The sequence below is a fragment of the Myripristis murdjan genome, chromosome 24 (genome assembly GCF_902150065.1).
Source record: "Myripristis murdjan chromosome 24, fMyrMur1.1, whole genome shotgun sequence".
In the NCBI taxonomy this organism is placed as follows: Eukaryota; Metazoa; Chordata; class Actinopteri; order Holocentriformes; family Holocentridae; genus Myripristis; species Myripristis murdjan.
In genome coordinates, this window is record NC_044003.1 from 786093 (window position 1) to 807327 (window position 21235).

General features: G+C 47.7%; 1 protein-coding gene across 4 annotated transcripts in view; it reads right to left on the reverse strand.

Annotated features, from left to right (window-relative positions):
• Positions 1-20430, reverse strand: part of LOC115356524 (inverted formin-2-like) — a 32155-nt gene extending 11725 nt beyond the window's left edge. For 3 of the 4 annotated variants that reach the window (XM_030047736.1, XM_030047737.1, XM_030047734.1), the window contains exons 1-11: positions 20310-20430; positions 12828-12970; positions 12086-12347; positions 11387-11502; positions 9288-9447; positions 7456-7489; positions 7152-7293; positions 5713-5854; positions 2092-2652; positions 1312-1448; positions 677-738 (exon numbers count right to left, since the gene is read on the reverse strand). In XM_030047736.1, coding sequence (XP_029903596.1) covers positions 677-738; positions 1312-1448; positions 2092-2652; positions 5713-5854; positions 7152-7293; positions 7456-7489; positions 9288-9447; positions 11387-11502; positions 12086-12347; positions 12828-12956 — 1745 coding nt within the window. In that variant the 5' untranslated portion in view covers positions 12957-12970; positions 20310-20430. Of the gene's footprint in view, positions 1-676; positions 739-1311; positions 1449-2091; positions 2653-5712; positions 5855-7151; positions 7294-7455; positions 7490-9287; positions 9448-11386; positions 11503-12085; positions 12348-12827; positions 12971-18404; positions 18495-20309 lie in introns of those variants that run through there. The other variant, XM_030047735.1, reaches the window with a different exon arrangement.
• Positions 20431-21235: the final 805 nt, after the last annotated feature.

A 21235-nucleotide genomic window follows, 5' to 3' on the forward strand; every position in this document is an offset into this window, starting at 1 on the left:
GCAGCCTCTGCACACCTGAGACTCGCTCCCTCTGCAAGCCCCGACCACCGGAGACCTCACTCCCTCTGCAAGCCCCGCCCACCTGCAAGCCCCACCCACCTGAGACTCACTCCCTCTGCAAGCCCCACCCACCGGAGACCTCAGTCCCTCTGCAAGCCCCACCAACCTGAGACTCACTCCCTCTGCAAGCCTCGCCCACCTGAGACCGCCCTCCCCCTGCAAGCCCCGCCCACCTGCAAGCCCCACCCACCTGAGACATTCACTCCCTCTGCAAAGCCCCGCCCACCTGCAAGCCCTACCCACCTGAGACATTCGCTCCCTCTGCAAGCCCCGCCCACCTGCAAACCCCGCCCACCTGAGACCTCACTCCCCCTGCAAGCCCCGCCCACCTGAGACTCACTCTCTCTGCAAGCCCCGCCCACCCGAGACTCACTTCCTCTGCAAGCCCATCCCACCTGAGACTCACTCCCTCTGCAAGCCCCACCCACCTGAGACCTCACTCCCTCTGCAAGCCCCGCCCACCTGCAAGCCCCGCCCACCTGAGACTCACTCCCCCTGCAAGCCATCTGCACATTCTGCATGAGTTTCTGCTGCAGGTCTCTGTGAAAGGCGGTTCTCTAAACTTCAACTTGGAAAATAAAAAACAAGGACAGAGAAAATGGAAACTGTGCGTCACCATTTGAACTGCTTCAGGAAGATGTTGAGGTTGAGGTTCTTCTTGGCATCGATGAAGGAAATCTGTGGAGAGGAAAGAGGACGACCGCGGCTTCAGCGGGCATGTGACAGGAAGACGCCCTCCTCCAACGCCAGATTCATCTCAGAACTCAGAAGATTATTTTTGTGAGGCTTTAATCCTCCTTCATACATCACACAGTGCCACAGTGTTAGCGCCACTGCAGGGAGGAAAAACTATTACAGACTGGGCAGAAAAAAAAACTACAAGAAAAAACTCAGAAGTTCTCACACATTTATGAGAAAAAAAAAACTTAAAAATTTAAAAAAGATTATAAAGTCACAACTTTAGGCAGCACATGGCATCCAGTTCTTGTTTCTTGGTTCCTTGACTAAAATTTTTTTTTTGTTTTTGACTTTACAAATTTGTGAGTTTTTTCTCATTAAATTACCACTTTAATCTCAGAAAATATCTGAACTTCATGTTTAATTTATGACTTGGATCTCGTAAAGTTTTTTTCTTGGAGTATCAGCCCCTCCCCTGGCCCTACAGAGGCCCTGATACGCTCTCATAGACACCTGCATCGTCTGCATAATGACGCACATCACATTTCAGATGGCAGAACCTTAAGGATTCACCTCTTTGGGTTCTGCTCTGGTCCTGGTCTTGGTTTTGGTTTTGGTGTCGGTCGGAGGAAAACTGAAGAGCTGCTCGATGCTGCAGTAATCTGGCTCCAGCACATCAGACGGTACCGACGTCCACATGGAGTGGCAGGCTGCAGACACACGGAGACGTGGAGAGAGAAAAATCACCCGCAAATGAGCTAAAAGTAAACAAAACAAAAAAAAAACAGAAGGAAAGAAAAGAACCCCAAACCCAAAACTACATCTCCCAGCATGCCCCAGGAGGAGGAAGCAGCAGCAGTTTAGCATCAGTTATGAAAAGCTCAAGACGTCAAATACGTCATGAGGTCAAATACATTCAAACAGAAAGAGACCACAGAGGAACGGAACGGGTGGAACCGGCGTGGAACTTTCCTGGTGGTTCCTGTTGCCATGGCAACAGCTGTAAACATTCAACTGACGTCACCATGTCAACGGAGGAGTTACTGTACCACGCCTTTCACACTACTGCCTGTGATATTCCTGTGATATTCTTGTGATATTCCTGTTTTATTCCTGTGATTTTCCTGTGATATTCCTATAGTTACTCAGCTGTGTCTGGGGAAACGTTCAATGAAGTTGTTCAAACAAACTCTTCTGCTGACGCTGTGACATCAGTGAAAATAACAGCTGTTGCCATGGCAACAGGAACCACCCAGAAATACTCTGGGGACAGAGTACCGGGACACAAAAGTCCATGCCAGTTGTACCTGTTTTTTTATGGTACACACACACACACACACACACACAGCTGACCTGACACGGCTCTGGATGGTAGTTTCTGCCAGTTGAGTTTCTTCATGCGGAGGCTGGGGCAGGGGGTGGAGCGAGTGCGGGAAGGAAGGCTGTGATAGGACCTTCCCAGACCAGCAGCCACCTGGGCCACGATGACATCAGTAGGACCCATCCCAGGAAGAGGAGGAGGAGGAGGAGGACCCATTCCAGGAAGAGGAGGAGGAGGAGGTGGACCCATTCCAGGAAGAGGAGGAGGAGGAGGAGGACCCATTCCAGGAAGAGGAGGAGGAGGAGGTGGACCCATTCCAGGAAGAGGAGGAGGAGGAGGAGGAGGACCCATTCCAGGAAGAGGAGGAGGAGGAGGAGGACCCATCCCAGGTAAGGGGGGAGGAGGAGGAGGAGGAGCAGCGGCCGAGACGGTGGACTCGGCGGCAGCTTGGATCGGAGCCTCTGATTGGACGACGGGGCTGTCAGTCAGCCGAGTCTGCACCGCCCTGTCGATGGTTCGCACCTTCTTATTGGCTGTCACTAGCTTGGAGGGGAGGAGCCTCTCCAACACACCCTCAACAGAGTGCTCCTGAGCTGTAACACACACACACACACATACACTATATTGCCAAAAGTATTCGCTCGGCTGCCTTCACACACATATGAACATGAGTGACATCCCATTCTTAAACCATAGGATTTAATATGATGTGGGCCCATCCTTTGCAGCTATTACAGCTTCAACTCTTCTAGGAAGGCTTTCCACAAGGTTTAGGAGTGTGTTTATGGGAATTTTTGACCATTCTTCCAGAAGTGCATTTGTGAGGTCAAACACTGATGTTGGACAAGAAGGCCTGGCTCGCAGTCTCCGCTCTAATTCATCCCAAAGGTGTTCTCTCGGGTTCAGGTCAGGACTCTGTGCAGGCCAGTCAAGTTCTTCCACACCAAACTCGCTTATCCATGTCTTTATGGACCTTGCTTTGTGCACTGGTGCGCAGTCGTGTTGGAACAGGAAGGGGCCATCTCCAAACTGTTCCCACAAAGTTGGGAGCATGAAATTGTCCAAAATGTCTTTGTATGCTGAAGCATTAAGAGTTCCTTTCAGTGGAACTAAGGGGCCGAGCCCAACGTCCGAAAAACAACCCCACACCATAATCCCCCCTCCACCAAACTTTACACTTGGCACAATGCAGTCAGGCAAGTACCGTTCTCCTGGCAACCACCAAACCCAGACTCGTCCATCAGATTGCCAGACGGAGAAGCGTGACTCGTCACTGCAGAGAACACGTGTCCACTGCTCTAGAGTCCAGTGGCGGCGTGCTTTACACCGCTGCGTCCGACGCTTTGCATTGTGCTTGGTGATGTAAGGCTTGGATGCAGCTGCTCGGCCATGGAAACCCATTCCATGAAGCTCTCTACGCACTGCTCTTGAGCTAATCTGAAGATCACATGAAGTTTAAAGGTCTCAAGCTATTGACTCTGCAGAAAGTTGGCGTCCTCTGCGCACTATGCGTCTCAGCATCCGCTGACCCCGCTCTGTGATTTTATGTGGCCTACCACTCCGTGGCTGAGTTGCTGTCGTTCCCAATCGCTTCTACTTTGTTATAGTACCACTAACAGTTGATTGTGGAATATTTAGTAGCGAGGAAGTTTCACAACTGGACTTACTGCACAGGTGGCATCCTATTACATTACTATTACAGCACCATGCTGGAATTCACTGAGCTCCTGAGAGCGACCCATTCTTTCACAAATGTTTGTAGAAGTAGTCTGCATGCCTAGGTGCTTGATTTTATACACCTGTGGCCATGGAAGTGATTGGAACACCTGAATTCAATGATTTGGATAGATGAGCGAATACTTTTGGCAATATAGTGTATATAGTACATTTTTGTGTGTAATAGTTTAAAATTTTTGAAATCTTATTTATTTAAATTACATCTTTTTCTTGATCATTTTCAGGATTTTCTTTGCTAATTATCTGATGTTCATATTGTATTTTCTTCAAGTTCCAGTATAATTTTTGTTGATTTGCTAAGAGACTGATGAGCTAGAAAACCTGTGGCTCCACTTCTTTAAAGTTTTTACTAATGTTTCCCTGGTAAATCTTTTGCTCTTGAATTTTAAAATATCACTGATTCTTGGGAATTTGGATAAATCATGTTCCACTAAGAAAAATGCTATTTCTGTTGGAAATTTACAACATTTTAATGAATAAAAAGAATCAAGGGCATAATCAGGGGGTCCTTTGCACATTTGTAAGGTTCTTTTATAGGTTTATTTTTAATTTGTATTAATTTAATGATTATATGTTGGCCCATGGCCTACAAAACCAGTTGTCCTCAGATAGGAGATAATCATTTCAACTTGATTAAAACAACAAAAAGTAATAATTTCATTGAGTAATATATTTACCACATGAAAGAGTACATCATAATATGTATTAAAAACTACAAACAATGAGTTTTGAATAATATTTACTATTATTTTGTTGTTGCTCAAAATGTGTCCCACATATTCGTCACCACCGTCAGATATTTATTTAAAAAATAATAATAAAAAAACTACAAGGTCAATTACATTCCTGAGGAGCCCTTTTCAAACCTTCAGCTCTACTGCATGCTTCAAGACCGCTCAGGCTCCTGGAAGTTTGCTGTTTTCTCTTAAATCTCTTCATATTTTTGGACACTGCTACTGTCACAACCATAACATGTCAACACCGTCACTTCTGTATAAAAAATATTCGATTAGATTATGGAATAAATGTATACTTTTTAAGAAGAGGTCTGATGCAGGTAGCAACAGGCCGAAAACAAGCTGGCTAATGTGAACAACTCATGCTGATCATGTGAAAGAGCAGGTTTTTGTCTCCACCGTCAGACGTCACCACCGTCAGGTTTTCTGTGTGACGGTGATGACTGAAATCTGAAAAATGCTTATAACAGAGCTCAGGATTCTTATTTTTTGTACCAAATAGTTAAATAAAGTTGTTAAGCAAGAAGCCATTGACTTGAGTGGTATAAATTTGGAAATGTATGTTTTAATGAGGCCACTGTCACCACCGTCAGATCAGTGTCACCACCGTCAGAGGCAGTTATATTGGTTTTAAATGAATATGCTTACAATATGTTTCTTTGTTGCTGTTGAATTATTTAAGTATTAGTCTCTTTTAATACAAATATATGTTTTTCAAATAAAAAAAAAAAAAAAACATTACGGTGACGGTGTTGACAAAAACAAAGTAGCCTAATAACTGGAAAAACCTATTTTGTGAAAAAAATGCAAAATGAGGATGTTGCACCGGTACATTGCTGAACAGCCAAGACCTTGGCCTATAATGATATACCTTCAGATTTTGTAATTTAACTCACTTTTTTTTCATAATTAAAACCTGTTTTATCCAAATTCCCAAGAATCAGTGATATAATGATATTGTGTTTTTAAAAATTGTTGTGTGTTTTCTCCACGAATGTTTCCCTGACAAGTTTTTGGACTTTGCTGGGCGCACACCTGAGCCGAGCGGAAGAGTCAGTTTGTCCTCAGAGCCGCTGACCGCTCATCAGCATCTGTCTGTCTGTCTGTCTGTCTGTCTGTCTGTCTGTCTGCCTGTCTGTCTGTCTGTCTGTCTGCCTGTCTGTCTGTCTGTCTGTCTACCTGTCTCACTGTCCGGTGCCAGCAGGGTGGCTCGGTCCACCAGCAGCTCCACTGCTGACCACACATTTCCTCTGTCTGGACCAATCAGCAGCAACGCCTGCAGGATGGAGAGCAGCTGCACTGAGGAGGGACTGCTGCTGACCTGGGGGGAGAGAGAGAGAGAGAGAGAGAGAGAGAGAGAGAGAGAGTTATATGAACTGAACCTGCATGTGAACACAGTGATTTTCTTTTTGAGGATTATTACTGAGAGACTTAAAGCTGCAGTGAGTGATGTCTGACCACCAGAGGGCGTTAGAGCTCAAACAGGGCCAGTGCTGCTTCCTGTACAGGAGAAAAAACTGATCTCTGGGTGGAAATGAGGGAACCTGTGAGTCTCCAGGCTCCTGCGGGATTAACTGGGATTATTCTGAGCGTGAAAATGTGATGAAGCTGCAGACTTTAAGCCACATGGTGGCGCTGCTCTGAATGAAGCCCCATCTGACATGTGGACGAGTTTCAGAGACGCTTTGAATTAAGCTGAGGAGGCAACGGGAGGAAGAGGAGGAAGAGGAGGATGAGGAGGAAGACAAGGAGGAAGACGAGGAGGATGAGGAGGAAGAGGAGGACGAAGAGGATGAGGAGGAAGAGGAGGAGGATGAGGAGGAGGAAGAGGAGGACGAGGAGGAAGAGGAGGACGAAGAGGATGAGGAGGAAGAGGAGGAGGATGAGGAGGAAGAGGAGGAAGAGGAGGCGACGGGAGGACGAGGAGGACGAGGAGGACAAGGAGGAAGAGGAGGCGACGGGAGGACGAGGAGGAAGAGGAGGACAAGGAGGAGGACGAGGAGGAAGAGGAGGAAGATGAGGAGGAAGAGGAGGAGAATAGGAGGACGAGGAGGACAAGGAGGAAGAGGAGGACGAGGAGGACAAGGAGGAAGAGGAGGAAGAGGAAGAGGAGGCAACGGGAGGACGAGGAGGACGAGGAGGAGGAAGAAGAGGAGGCAACGGGAGGATGAGGAGGAAGAGGAAGAGGAGGACAAGGATGAAGAGGAGGACGAGGAAGAGCAGGATGAGGAAGAGGAGGCGACGGGAGGACGAGGAGGACAAGAAGGAAGAGGAGGAGAACGAGGAAGAGGAGGAAGAGGAGGACGAGGAAGAGGAGGCGACGGGAGGAAGAGGAGGAAGAGAAGGACGAGGAAGAGGAGGAAGAGGAGGACGAGGAGGAAGAGGAAGAGGAGGAAGAGGAGTGTATTCAGGGCCAGAGAGACACAGAGAGCAGGAGGCGGCCGTGGGCTGTAAGGAGCTGCAGGGAGGAAACTCTGCACTTCAAGAACCTTAAAAAAAGAACAAAAGTCACAGGAAACGACTGTGCAGCGCCTCGCCTGCGTTCGGCCTGCAGGGGGCAGCGTGCCGGCAGGGCCTGGGCTGGCAGGTGTGACGCGATGTGATTGGCTGGTTGGTACCTGGGTGAAGAGCGAGCTGAACACCTCGTAGTGGCTGCTCATGTCGATGCCTCCGTACACTCGCTCCAGCTCCTCCTCATCCTCGCACATGGAGTCCTCGAACGCCTCGCACTGGATGATCAGGTCTGCATCCTCCGTCTCCCTGGAAACACACACACACACACAACCACACACACACACACACACACACACACACACACACACACAGTACCTCAGTCTGGTGGTAGATTGAAGATTAATAAAAGAGAAAACAAACAGCTTGGTGTTCCTCAGGCTGGGAGTAAACCAAAAGGTGGCACAGTACCTGAGTTTGGGCAGCAGGGGGAGCAGCTGCAGGCCTGTGGGTCAAACAGACGCTGCTGTGATGCTCTGAATCTCTCAATTTCACAGAACAACAAGTCCCATAATTCTCTGCTGTGCAGGTGGAATCTCCACGGCAACAGAACACACTTACCTCTTCAAAATAAAAAAACAGAACCACTGGGAAAGAGCAAATATCACCGTCAATATTATTATTATTGTTATTATGTGGCTTTTTACTTTTGCTTTTACAAAGCACTCCGTAACCCTGTCCTGCACATGTTTTATCATTATTATATAATGATGATTATAATTTTTTCCTATCTCCATTAGATCACCACATTTCATTCATTGCTTTATGTGCAGTTTGTAAACATCTGTGCAACTCTGCTTGTAATGGCAAAACTAATAAAGCTGCAGGTATTATTACGATATGCAGTTTATTATTATGAATTATGCAATTTGTTGCATGTTGTAAGTTAAATTTTGACTGTTGCCATGTCGACAAACTCAAACGGAACATCCTAAATGATGATGACGTCTCTGAGCTCCTGGCTCTAAAGGCTTGTCCTGAGTCTCCTCATGAGTCCTGGCTGTGTTTTGGGCGTAACATGCAGTGAACCAATCAGAGGCCGTCTCTCGTCCCCTCTAACAGCCAGGTGTGTCCCACCTTGGTGGGCTGCTGTTCTAATGGAGGATTCTCCAGGTAAGAAGGAAGGAGACGGAGTGAAAGCTCCCGAGCAGATCAGGACTCCATCTGAGCTCCCTGAGGTGAAGCAGCGTCCCTGCCCTGTGTGTGGGACAAGCAGAGCGGACGCTCGCCGGCGCCCCCTATGGAGGCCACCATCACTGTCTGATGATGAGCTTCAGACAGCAGAGAGACCTGCAGCACTGACCTCAGAGCTGCTGTTTGCTGCTCAGTCACTTTCAGCAGTGCAGCAACACTGCTCTGAGGTCAGCTCATTTTCAGAGCAACATGGAGCTCAGAGGGACAGGAGGCACTCTGCTGTTTCCACCAGGGGGCGCTGCAGGGGACATGACAGCTGAGCCAACTGGACACTAGAAAAGACACTGGAGCTGCTCAGGGGCGGAGCTACAGAAATACTGTAGATAGATAGATAGATGAAGGAAGGAAAGAAAGAAAGAACAAGAGAGAAAGAAAGAAGGAAGGAAGGAGGGAAGGAAGTAAAAAGGAAAGAAGGAAAGAAAGAAAGGGAGCTGGGGGGGCAGGGCCTCTTTTCAGGGTTTCTGCCAGGCCAGGCCCCCCGGCGGCTCCGGGCCCCCTGGAGGCTCCGGGCCCCCTGGAGGCTCTGGGCCCCCCGGTGGCGGCTCCGGGCCCCCTGGAGGCTCCGGGCCCCCTGGAGGCTCTGGGCCCCCCGGTGGCGGCTCCGGGCCCCCCTGGAGGCTCTGGGCCCCCCGGTGGCGGCTCCGGGCCCCCTGGTGGCTCCGGGCGCCCCGGTGGCGGCTCCGGGCCCCCTGGAGGCTCCGGGCCCCCCAGCGGTGTGCTCCAGGTGGCAGACGGGGATCAGGTTGGGCTCAGTGTTGCTTTGGTCAGCGATTATGATGAGGAAATATTTTTTTCATGGCCCAGACGGGACGATGACGAGCTAACAGCTCTTTGATGAGGGAAACACGACGGGACGGGTGTGTTTTTGTCATGACGAGACGAGACGAGACGGGACAGAAATGTTAGCAGGTGGTGTTGTGGACTTAAAAAATATTTTTAATTTTCGTCGACTAAGACGAGACTAAAACGATTAAGGACGGCAAAGACTAAAATGAGACTCAGACTAAAATAAAGATGGCTGTGAGGCTGAGGACGGGACGGGGTCGTACCTATGAACTCCTTGCGTAGCTTGTCCCTCTTCCTCAGGTCCTCGACGCCGAACACGAGGACGTTGATGACGCTCATCAGCGCCACCATGTAGGGGGCGTTGTCGGTGGCGTGCAGCTCGTTCATGATGACGCTGAAGCGATACTGCTGCGTCTTGGCGCTCTGAGCACAAAACACACAAACCGCAGGTCAGCAGGTCCAGGCCCGCGGGTCCTGCCGCAGTGCCCTCCAGCAAGACGCTCAAACACTGCTCCAGCTTTTTTCATGCATCAACAGAATTCATGGTCTCTGGTCAAAGCCCCGGGTTCATACGACGACGTATCAGGGCTGCAGGCAACCAAATAAATTACAGAATTTTGACATTGAAGTTTAATTAATAACAAATTTATGAGAAAAAAAAATAGTTTTTCCTTTTTTTCTCCTTTATTTTGGTCAAGAAACGTCTTCAGTGTCTGGAGAAGTGACAAAACTAAAACTGCCACAGCAACATTTAACAGTTTGGAGGAAAGTTTGAAAGGTTTTAATCTCAGCACATAAATCAGTTTGAAATGTTTTGTTTGATATCTGCTCGGAGGTTTTTGAACCCTCAGGCTTATCGCAGGGTGTTTGATGAAGGTGTGAACACAGAGGAACAGCAGAGAGCAAACACACCTCACACACCTGCAGGTGAAGCTGCCGGGCTCTGAGCTGACAGGACTTTACCTGTCTGCTGTCTCCAAATCGTCTTTTCCAAAGAAAACCAGCTCACCTGTTGGCAGCCTGTCAGCCGAGCACAGGGGCGCCACCTTGTGTCCATGAGAAACACTGCAGGGAATTATATATCTGTTAACCCTTTGAAACCTGAGCGAATCCACACACACACTCACACACTCTCCCTGTTCCTCTGTGTTCACACCTTCGTCAAACACCCTGCGATAAGCAGCCCGAGGGTTCGAAAACCTCTGAGCAGATATCAGAAACTGATTCATGTGCTGAGATTAAGTTTCCTCAGGATGTTTGATGTTTGACACTTTTCTCCAGTTCAGACGTGTTCCTCCACCATCACGTGGATCTAGGAGGTGTAAAACAGCATTAACACTGGAAGCAACATCACAGACACCCACAGGTTCACACAGGAGGGGAGAATTTAACTGGAAACATCTAATAACCCCACGTAAAAAAAACAAACAACTTCCAAAGACAACAGACACGCCGGAGCAGCGAAGCCATACAGACAAAAATCCTGCCCGTGTCCTCGGGAGGCATTTTGGGATGGAGAGACGTCAGCACTGAATGAGGTGTTATCAGGATATATAATAATAATAATCCCTGAGAAGTGTCTCAAATCCATTTTATACCTGGGAAATGTGACGTGGAGCCGAACAGACAAACTCCACCTGTGCTCATTTCTGTAAACCACATTTATCCAGATGCAATCCCTCTAAAGAATCAGCGGTAGGCTCATGCACAGCCAAGGTGACTTCTGTAACCAAATTTAGGGATTTGGATTCAGTAAATATGTTGGTATCTTACATGAAGCAAATGAAGGTATTTATCTGTTTTTGTGAATAAACCTCACAGCTGGCAGGACCGCGGGCTACGACGGCATGAGGGACACTCAAGGGAAGAAAACAAATTATGGAGCTACAGAGTCGTACATTTATGACCAAAACCCCAAAAGTTTGAGATTATACCGTCACAAATTTGTGAGAAAAAAAACAGTGAAACTAACTGTTCTCCTCAGTCTGAAGGAAATCCTGCTGGTCTGAGTCCAGAACCCCAATCTCCTCCTCGATTCAGAAGAAAACAATCTGCTGATTCTGGGCTCAGATCAGCAGGATCTCCTTGTTCCTGAATCCCATGTCAGAGTAGAATCTGCTGAGGGGATCAGCTGCAGGCCTGAGACACGGCCAGCAGGGGGCAGCACGGGTGGAACCACGCACAGAGAGGAGGAAAGAAACTAGTTTTTTTCCCGCAAATTTACCACTTTAGTCTTGAAAACTTGGAGTTTTTTTCTCAGAATACTACCCCTCCTGTCACGGCTCCATCATTTCTTTCCTGCCTGAGTGGCCCTGACACGCCGTCGTGGAGTTTTCCCAGCAGGCCTCTGGGCGGCCGGTACCTTGTAGTGCTCGAGGGCGTCGAGGGCGAGGTGGTGGCCGTGCGGGTCGAACAGGCTGAGCGCCGCCAGCAGCTCGAACACCTGCATCTTCACCATGGTGTTGGACGTGTCCAGAGCTGAGGAGACAGCACCGTTACTGCATCGTCTCTGAGGAAACAGCGCCACCTAGCAGCTCATCTCACCTTAGTTATCCTGTCTGGAGGAATTCTGCTTCCTAAATTAGATCAGTCAGTGTTGATCAATCATACAGTTTTTTATTATCTTTACGTGTACAGTGGTCCCTCGCTATAACGCGGTTCACCTTTCGCGGCCTCGCAGTTTCGCAGTGTTTTTGCATGCTTTTTATTTTACTGGACTTATTTTTCTACGAAGGTTTGAACTTTGAGAGTTTAAACAAGAGAGAAAAGTGAGAAAATGTTAATGCCTGTCTGAGAAAAGTGTATAAAGTGTGTAGTGAGGGGTTTTACAGCCTTAAAACATCTAGAAGAATTGGAAAAACAATTCCCGCGATAAACGAGGGACCACTGTATACACATTTTAATGTTCTCCATTTATTTTTCTGTGTTCATATGTAATTTTTTTTGCTTTGGCAACATGTTTGATCCAAAACGTCATGCCGGTAAAGCCACATGACATGGTTTATTTCATGTTTTTGTCGGCTGGGTCTGAGCGACACGGGGACCCGAACCCTCCGCCCACCTTGCGACAGCGTGCGGACGTAGCCCTCGTTGTCCAGGATGAAGTTCAGGCCGGCGGACGAGTTCATGACGGCGCGGACGCAGGCGACGCAGGTCAGCTGCAGCAGGGCGTCGGCGATCCGGGCGCAGCCGCGGCCCGACAGGCGGTCCAGCGCCTCCATCAGCAGGTCGAGACCCCGCAGCTCCAGGAACTGCACCATCCAGGCCTGGTCGCTGCCCTCCAGCCGCCGCCGCAGCCCCGAGTAGTTCACCACCGTCGGGACCTGCAGGAGACCCGGAGAGCCTGCCACATCAGTCCGACTGGCTCCTCTCACAGTGAAATCAGCCAATCACAACAAGGATGCACTGACAGGATACTGCACGGCGCACAGAGCAGCCAATCACATCCTGCAATTTGCTTTTTGCTTTTTGCAATTTGCAATTTGGGGGCGGTTGGGTTGGATGGCATTATGGAGGCATTATTACAGATTTATTAACGTTATTCCACAATAAAAACATTTTTCTGACCTTTCTGAATCTCGTCCCTGACAAACAGGCCGTATTACAAAAAAGACTAAAACTAACACTGAAACTAATAAAAAGAAACTAAAATATGATACTATAATAACTATAATAAACAGCAGTTTATGAAATATCCAGCAATAAACGGACAAACAAGTAAACAACACAGCAGCGCCCCCCTCAGGTCGATCGCACCGGTCCATTAAATTCAACCTCCGGCCTGCAGGGGGCGACGGAGCTACCTGCAGCAGCTTGATGCAGAGCTCGGGGTCGGCGTTCTCCAAGTTGGCCTCCAACATGGCGTCCGGGTCGTGGGTGGGGCTTCCGGTCACACGGTCCTTGACCGCCTCCCATTTGGTCTTGGCTGCCATGGCGACGCAGGAAGCTGGAGAGAGCAGCAGGATACAGACGATGCCATGTGATTAGATTCAACTTTAAAAAGAAAAAATCATCTGACAAAAAGTGGGAATAAGGACTTAACTGGACGGTTGAGTCTACATGGTTCTCATTGGAAACCCAGCAGGACCTCGGTCTTCACGTCCAATACTAAAAAATCATTTTTCCAAGTCTTTTGTTGTACATTTATGACTATAATCTGAGAATTTTCAAGTTTTTTTCCTCATAAATTTGTGAGTAAATGTACAAAAAATCTTGGAAAAGTTTAATGGAGTTTTTATCTCAGAGTATTACCCAATTCAATTATAAGAAATAGAAAAAGGAATAAGAAACATCAAATCTGTGCCTTAGAAATCTGAAACAAACAAAAAAAAAAAAACTATGTGCATTAATCCCACAAATTATTACAACAATAAATCAAGAAACAGGAAAATTGAGCATAAGAAAAAAAAACCTATGACCTATACAGAGCATGTTCACACGGGGGGTTTTGGGGTTTTAGGTTTTCCTGAAAGGAGCTGCAACCGGAGCCGAGAGCAGAGGGGCATGCTGGGATACGAGGCGAGGAAGAGGAGGGAAGGTGACAGGAGACACAGCCGCTGTTATTATTAGGTGAAAGATAAGGAGAGAGGAAGGTCGAGTTTCCTCCCAGCTCAGGCGGTGACTTTGGCCGAGGTCGGAGCGAGCGGCGCCTCCTTCCTCCTCCTCCGCAAACCCTTCAGCAGCTTTAATCCAGATTATTCCAGCAGACTTCCTGTCCCGCTCCTGCAGGGGCGTCGCCCGCCTGTAACCCTCAGCAAGCTCAGCAAACTCACTCGCTTTCTGCCAGAGAAGCTGATGTGAAACTAGATGAGCTCACAGCAAAATGTCAGTGACCCGCCTGCTGTCATGCTAATCGCCAAATAGACCATCAGTTCTTGAGACATTTCTCAGAGATAAATATTCACTTCTCACATGGGAATGTTTCCTCTGACAGTTTCCTGTCTCTCTGAACTGGAGTTACGTCGTTCAGATTTAAAGGAGGAGGAAGTTGATGGTGATCTGGAGGCAGGAGGAGGAGGAGGAGGAGGAGGAGGCCGAGCGTCTCCATCACCTGCAGGACCTCCTGACCTGGACGAGGGGACGAACCTCGACCTCGTCCCGCTCCTTCGTGAGACGGACCTCCAGGCGAAGCTCGGGTTCGGGTTCGGCTCCAAAGCTCAGATTCACGTCAGTCAGGAGCGCGACGCCACGTTTCCTCCCAGCAGCACCGACACTCAGCGCTGCACCGCGGCCCTCCAGCACAGAATTTCCCTGGTTGGGATCAATAAAGTATATCTATCTATCTATCTATCTATCTATCTCAAGTTCAAGACCTTTATTTGTCCCCGAGGGGCAACTGATTCTGCCGCAGTAGTAAAAAAACAGTACAACATCGACAACAACCACAATGACAACAACAGAGTCAGACACACAGCACAACAACAACTACAAGGAGACACACAAGGCAGACAGTAGTAAATAAATCAGTAGTAAAATTAAAAAAAAAAAAAAAAAAAATCAGTAGTAAGTAAATAAAATAAATATAAAAAGTGCATACTTGAATAAAATGGGAACTAAAGGTGATGATGCTACCTGTACAGTACAGAGTTGAGCAGTGAGATGGCGGAGGGTATGAAGGAGAATTTGTATGTTAGTTTTGGCTAAAGGTTGTCTGAGGTGGGAACCAGAGGGCAGGAACCTAAACTCTGAGTGCAGGAGGTGAGTCCTGTCGGACATGATGGATCTGGCCTTCTTTGAAACCTGATTATTGTACAGTTCTGAGAGGGTTTTTTGCTGGGAACCAATAATTTTACTGCTGACCTTTGTTATCCTGGATAATGAGTTTTTCTGTTTCAGAGTGAGGAATGCAAACCAACAAATAAATGAAAGGGTTAAAACAGACTCAATAAAAGATTTGTAAAACATAGTCATCAAAGATCTATCTATCTATCTATCTATCTATCTATCTGTACTTACAGAGGTGGAAAAAAGTTTTTGGACACCCTTAAAATTTTACACAATCTCACAATCTCAAATATTATCATGAAATATTTGTGGAAAAATCTTTTTTGTGTTTCAAAAGGTGTGGCTGCATTAGACAGACACAAACAAATACAAATGATATTTTTTTGTTTATTGTTTCCAAGAAAAACGAACCAAACTAAATAGTTGACTTTACTTTGCTAGGTTAGCCCTTATTGTACATTTTTAGTTTTAGCCTTTATAGTCTTTATTGTATATATTTAGCTTTTATTCTATTTTATTTAACTTTATTATATGTTTCTACTGTTGCTGCTGGAACACCAGAATTTCCCTGGCTGGGATCAATAAAGTATATCTATCTATCTATCTATCTATCTATCTTTACTTATTTATTTATTTTACTTATTTCATTTTTAATTTTTTTCCTCTTATTTTCTTTCGCATTCTTGTTTGACAGCGTGTCGTGTTTTGTGTCGTATTCTCTGAACTGTCTGGTTTCTTATTACCATTCACTTTTGCCACATGTATCATTTCAACAATGAACAAGAAAAAGTTTGCGATGGCAGTGAAGAAGCTGGCGGGGGTGGGGTGGGGGGTCGGAGTCATGTGACCAGCAGGACGGGCGAATCCACGCCCGACGACGCAAATGTGAGGAAATGTGACTCAGGGAGGGAGCGGATGGCATTTCTGAGGAATAAAACAGCTCTGTTGCAATGAGACAAGACTGAACACACACACACACTCACACACACACACACACACACACACACACTCACACACTGCTGACACAATCAGGCCTTTATGAATGCAGACAGAGAAACAGAGTTGCGACACACAGCTGTGCACCGCAGAAACACCACAGATGATCCACACGCTGCTGTCATTCTGCAGGTATCACAATTCACTCTTACAATTCATTGTTGTTGTTTTTTTTTTTTTTTTTAAAGATCCTCTAGTTTGGGTTTGTAAAGGTTCACGAGGCTGTGATTATCCTACACAGATTTGGTGAAAAATGTCAGTAAGTAAGTAAGTAAATTTTATTTATAGAGCACTTTTCCTAGATACAATCACAAAGTGCTGTACAGCAGAGACAAAATACAATAAAATACAGAGATATTAGACAACAGCACAAAGACAGACAACGACACAACAGCAAGTAACCTCACAGAGGCCCCAGAGACGTCAGCAGTGAAAAGCCTGTCTAAAAAGATAGGTTTTAAGTTCTCTCTTAAAGCCTGTCAGTGGACTCTGTGCAGCGTGAGGTCACTAGGAGGCATTCCAGAGGTGAGGGGCACTGGCCTGGAAAGACCCATCACCTCGTGATGTAATCATTTTGACCACTGGAGACCTGATGAAAATGGTCAAAAACCCGCCAAAGTCCCACATCAGGACACCAAGACCCTGAGGAACACCACATAAGAGCTGTGTGTCCCTGTGACTGGATGTTGAGCGTTGTGTTGTGTTAACGTGTCAGAAAGTGTCCCTCACTGTCAGTCCAGCTGGAGAAGCAGAGCTCCTCTGAACGGCCTCGCTCTCTAGTTTGTGATGAGGCTGTGATTCTCCTAGAGGTCACTAGAGGTCATTTTCTCCAGCGATGTCCAGTGTGACAAAAGTCTCTGCCTGCAGTGAAATGGCTGCTATGGGGGCCAACATCATCACACAGGAATCAAATGTGGCTCATTGAATCCACAAGAGTCTCAGCTTTCCAGTCAAAGCAACTGATGCAGCTCCAAGACTGTTTAGGCCCCAGTCTGCACACACACACCATTTTACAACAGGCCACAAGAACACATGTGGACTGCAGGCTTTGGGGCCCAAACTGCATGGGATTAGCAGAAGGTGGGCGTGTCTGCAAAGGGGAGAGAGAACCCATTTTCATTCACACAGCTGGAGGTCAGAGGTCAAGGGACCCTGCTTCCACATGAGCCCAGGACCTTTGCTTTAAATGTCTGCAGGGCGGTGATGTTCCTCCACGGGACGTCCCGGCTCAGCCTCTAATGAGGCCCAGTGTCTCCATAAACACCACCAGGGTTTTCCTACAAGCTCTGATGGCGAGACTTTGACCCGAGTCCACATGCGCACACACACACACACACACACACACACACACACAGTTGGATATGTAAGTTACAAGTTTGACTCTTCATAACTTCATTCTATTCAGCTGAGCGAGCACACAAAGTTGCCTTGTGCCCCACCCTGCCTCAGTCACACACACACACACACACACACACACACACACACACACACACACACGCACACACACACAAACACACACACACACACACGCACACACACACACACACACACACACACGCTGCAGAACAGTTTCCTAGTGATATTCTGCTCAGTGTGTGTGTGTCTGACAGGATCCAGCTGCCCTGTGTCTGACCTCCACTACTGGTGCATTATGGGTAAGCAGTTCCATATGACCGGGTGACATCATCAGCTGACAGACTCGGGTGTGAGAACCGTGTGGAACCGCGTGGAACCGTGTGGAACTCTGCCCCAAAGTTACAGACATTTCAAGAAAACCACCAAAAAAAAAGAGCAGAAAAAAATTACAAGAAAAAAAAGTGACATTTTAAAAGTTTAAAACCAAAAAATGCCCAAAAAGTAAAAATAAATAAATAAATAAATAAATGAATGAAATGAGTGAGTGTTTGCTCAGAGGTTCAGGTCAGGACCATGTGGGCGTGGCCTGTCCAGCCCACATGCTCCTCGCCCCTCAGCGCCGAATTCAGAGGCTGGACGTGACGGAGCGCTGAGTCACAGCTGGTATGCACACACACACACACACACACACACACACACACACACACACACGGCTCAGCAGGCTGATGCGGGCTGTGTGTGTTATCAGGATGATCACACAGGAGTCTGGTGTGTGTGTGTGTGTGTGTGTGTGTGTGTGTGTGTTTCATATGCATACCAGTTATTATGTAGAGCTTATAAAAACCTGCCTGTGTGTGTCAGAGGAGGCAGATCAGATCAGCTCCCACGACCCGTTTGATTCATTGATTCATTTATTTATTTATTTATTTGTTTGTTTGTTTGTTTGTTTGTTTGTTAAAATGATTTGTGAACGTGTCACCAGGGCTCTTCCTCGTGGAGCAGGGTCCTCTGCTACCTGCCACCTACTGTCCCAGCTCAAACAGGAGAAAGAGCTTTGATTTCTGCTGATATAGTTCACATGTTCATTAAATTAAAAAAAAAAAAGGTTTAAATAAAATCCAATAAAACTGTCAAATCCAATTAACAATTAATATTTGTGTCAGCATGTGAAAATATAAGAAACATAAAAATATAAGGAATAGAGAAGTGTGCACATTAGAAATGACACACAGAGCTGTGTGTGTGTGTGTGTGTGTGTGTGTGTGTGTATGTGTGTGTGTGTCGTCTCCCCTGTGTAAACTCACATGAGACTGGGGCCGCTGACCTTTGACCTCTGGTGCACCGTCAATAAACAACCAATCAGGGTGCAGGGTTCAGCTCTGAGTGTCTGACAGGAAGTGCTGCCAAAGAGGCTTCAGAGGGAGGGAAGAGGTCTCACTCAGGTCCGTTAACGATAACATCATCATTATTATTATTATTATTATTATTATTAATGTCAGCTCTCCACTCTGTTACTTCATGTTAACCAATCAGAGAGAGCCTTCTGGAGGAGACAAGGCACTGACAGCTGACTGTGATTTGATCGCCCAAACCACATCTGGAGTGAGAGAGCAAAGAGTCCTCACAGTGTGAGGAGTCCCCACACACGCACACACACACGCACACGCACACGCACACACGCACACACACACACACACACACACACACACACACACACACACACACACACACCTGTGGAATGTGCTGCTCAGATCAGCCTCAGTTTGTCCACAGGTGAGGACGGCAGGAGACACAGTGACGTTTGTCCTCCTGCAGAGTCACATGACCAGCAGCCTGTGGTCAGACAGGCAGGCTGCTGTCTGTCTGTCTGTCTGCCTGCCTGCCTGCCTGTCTGTCTGCCTGCCTGTCTGTCTGTCTGTCTGTCTGTCTGTCTGTCTGTCTGTCTGTCTGATCAACACTGTTACGTTCAGCCCACAGCAGCAACACCTGCGAATAAAAACCTTTGGGGGGTGGGGGGAGGGAGGGGGTCTCCTCCACAGAATTCCTCAACAACAACAACAACAACAATAAACAACAACAACAAACAGCTAAACAGCTGATGTGATCCAGCATCCCAGCAGACTGTCAGGAATCAGTCTGACCTCTAATCCCAGCTGATCAACGAGCTGCCATTGATCTGGACCTCATCACCAGTCCTTATTGATCGAGTGTGTGTGTGTGTGTGTGTGTGTGTGTGTGTGTGTGTGTGTGTGTGTGTGTGTGTTCAGCTGCAGCAGGCAGAGAGACAAACACAACGTAAACAAACTGAAGCCAGTCTGTCTGATCTGAGGTCACTAATCAAAGCGACACGTGACGCGTGATTGGCTGATACAGCCTAAAGAAAAACCACATCACAGAATAATCCAGGCTCATCCTCACTGCTCATGTCTTGCTTTGGGATTTTCCACCGGTGGGATGAGATAATCCCACCTGCTCCCAGATCACTTTCACCTGTTTCAGGAATGTTTCTGGGAACAAGCAGAAATGTGCTGCAACAAGCAGGAGGCACATCAGAAAACACTGGATCCAAGAAAATCCTGGAAACAGGTGGGATTATGTTACCCCACTGCCAGATTATTGACCCTGTTGGGACTAAAAACAAGATCTGAACACTGAAGAGGAGTGGGAGTGACGGGCTGCAGCAGCTCTCCGCCTCTCCACGCCGCGCAGGGAGGCTGCCCTGCGGCCGCGCTCAGGCGCAGCCCCGCCCTGCGGGCTGGCACTCCGCCCGGCACCTTCCCTCCGCGGCTCCACGAACCCAGACTTCATTAAAAACGTGGTGGTTTAATGTCTCCGCTCCATGGCGGACATGCCCGCACACGGTGAGCAGAACAGCATGTGACGCTCCGTGCGTCAGGTGAGGCGCCGCTGATGGAGCGAAGCCGCAGGACTTTCCCAAACTTCAGAGTTTTTACAGTAAACTCAGTTTGGTGTGTCGGCGGTAATCCGAAGTGAAGATTAGGCTTCTGACTATCACTAAAACACTTTGAGTTCTGCTCTTCCGCGGGTTCAGTTTCACGGAGCAGCAACGCGGCATCAAACTGACGGGTTTCGGCTGCGGTTCGGCGGCCGGTCCGCCTCAGAGGAGCAGCGGGGCTCCGCTCTGACGGCGCTGCGGGACACACTGTGGGTTTGCTGCTGAAGGTGTGTGAGGACAGTTTGGTTCTTACCGGGTTCAGACCGCAGCTCCTTCGCTCCGCTCCGCGCTGCACAAACGACCTGTTTCCCCTCGGAACCCTGTCTCACCCTCCAGCCGCTCCGCCCGCCTGCGGAGGGGCGGGCCCAGCTGTGCCAGCCTCCACATCTGTGTGTGTGTGTGTGTGTGTGTGTGTGTGTGTGTGTGTGTGTGTGTGTGTGTGTGTGTGTGTGTGTGTGTGTGTGTGTGTGTGTGTGTTAATAAATTCCTGATGTCTCCCTCCCATGTTGTCTGTGTCCATGAAGAAAAACATCATCATATCAGCTTTTCCCCTCATCAGTCCAGCAGCTACGCGCAGTATTTTGATGGACTCGTGCACTTTATGATACAAGCATGAAATCTGGCACACTGTTAGAGCATGCCCTAAGGATTGTTTTTGGCTATAGGGCCATCGCAGATTTGTCCCGTGGTAACCGTGGCAACCATTTTTCCAAATGGCTGCCACCTGCTGTGATTTTACCTGTAACTCAGGTTCTAGACCACCTAGGATCTTGATCCTGGTGGCGAATCCTACATTTTCAAGGATGAGGAACACAGTGGTACTATTTACAACATGCAAGCAACAACCTAACTACATATTTCCGGCATTCAGTTAATTAAATAATAGACCATCAAAATATGTATTTCGGTAGAGCATAATACTGTACATGTTTTCTAAGATGTTGACAGATATGCCATGAAATGTGAGGGTTATGGCAATGGCAATAAATTATTCATTCATTCATTCACCTGCCTGTCTCCTTCCTCTTCCACCCTCAGTCACCTGGGGAGGGGAGTTCAGGGACTGCAACCATGGCCTGTCCCCAGCAATGCTCGTTGTGTTGGGGGTGGGGGGTGGGAGGGGGCATCAATTGTTCGACCTTTTTGGGTGAACAGCTGCTTCTGTCTGCGATGGACTGG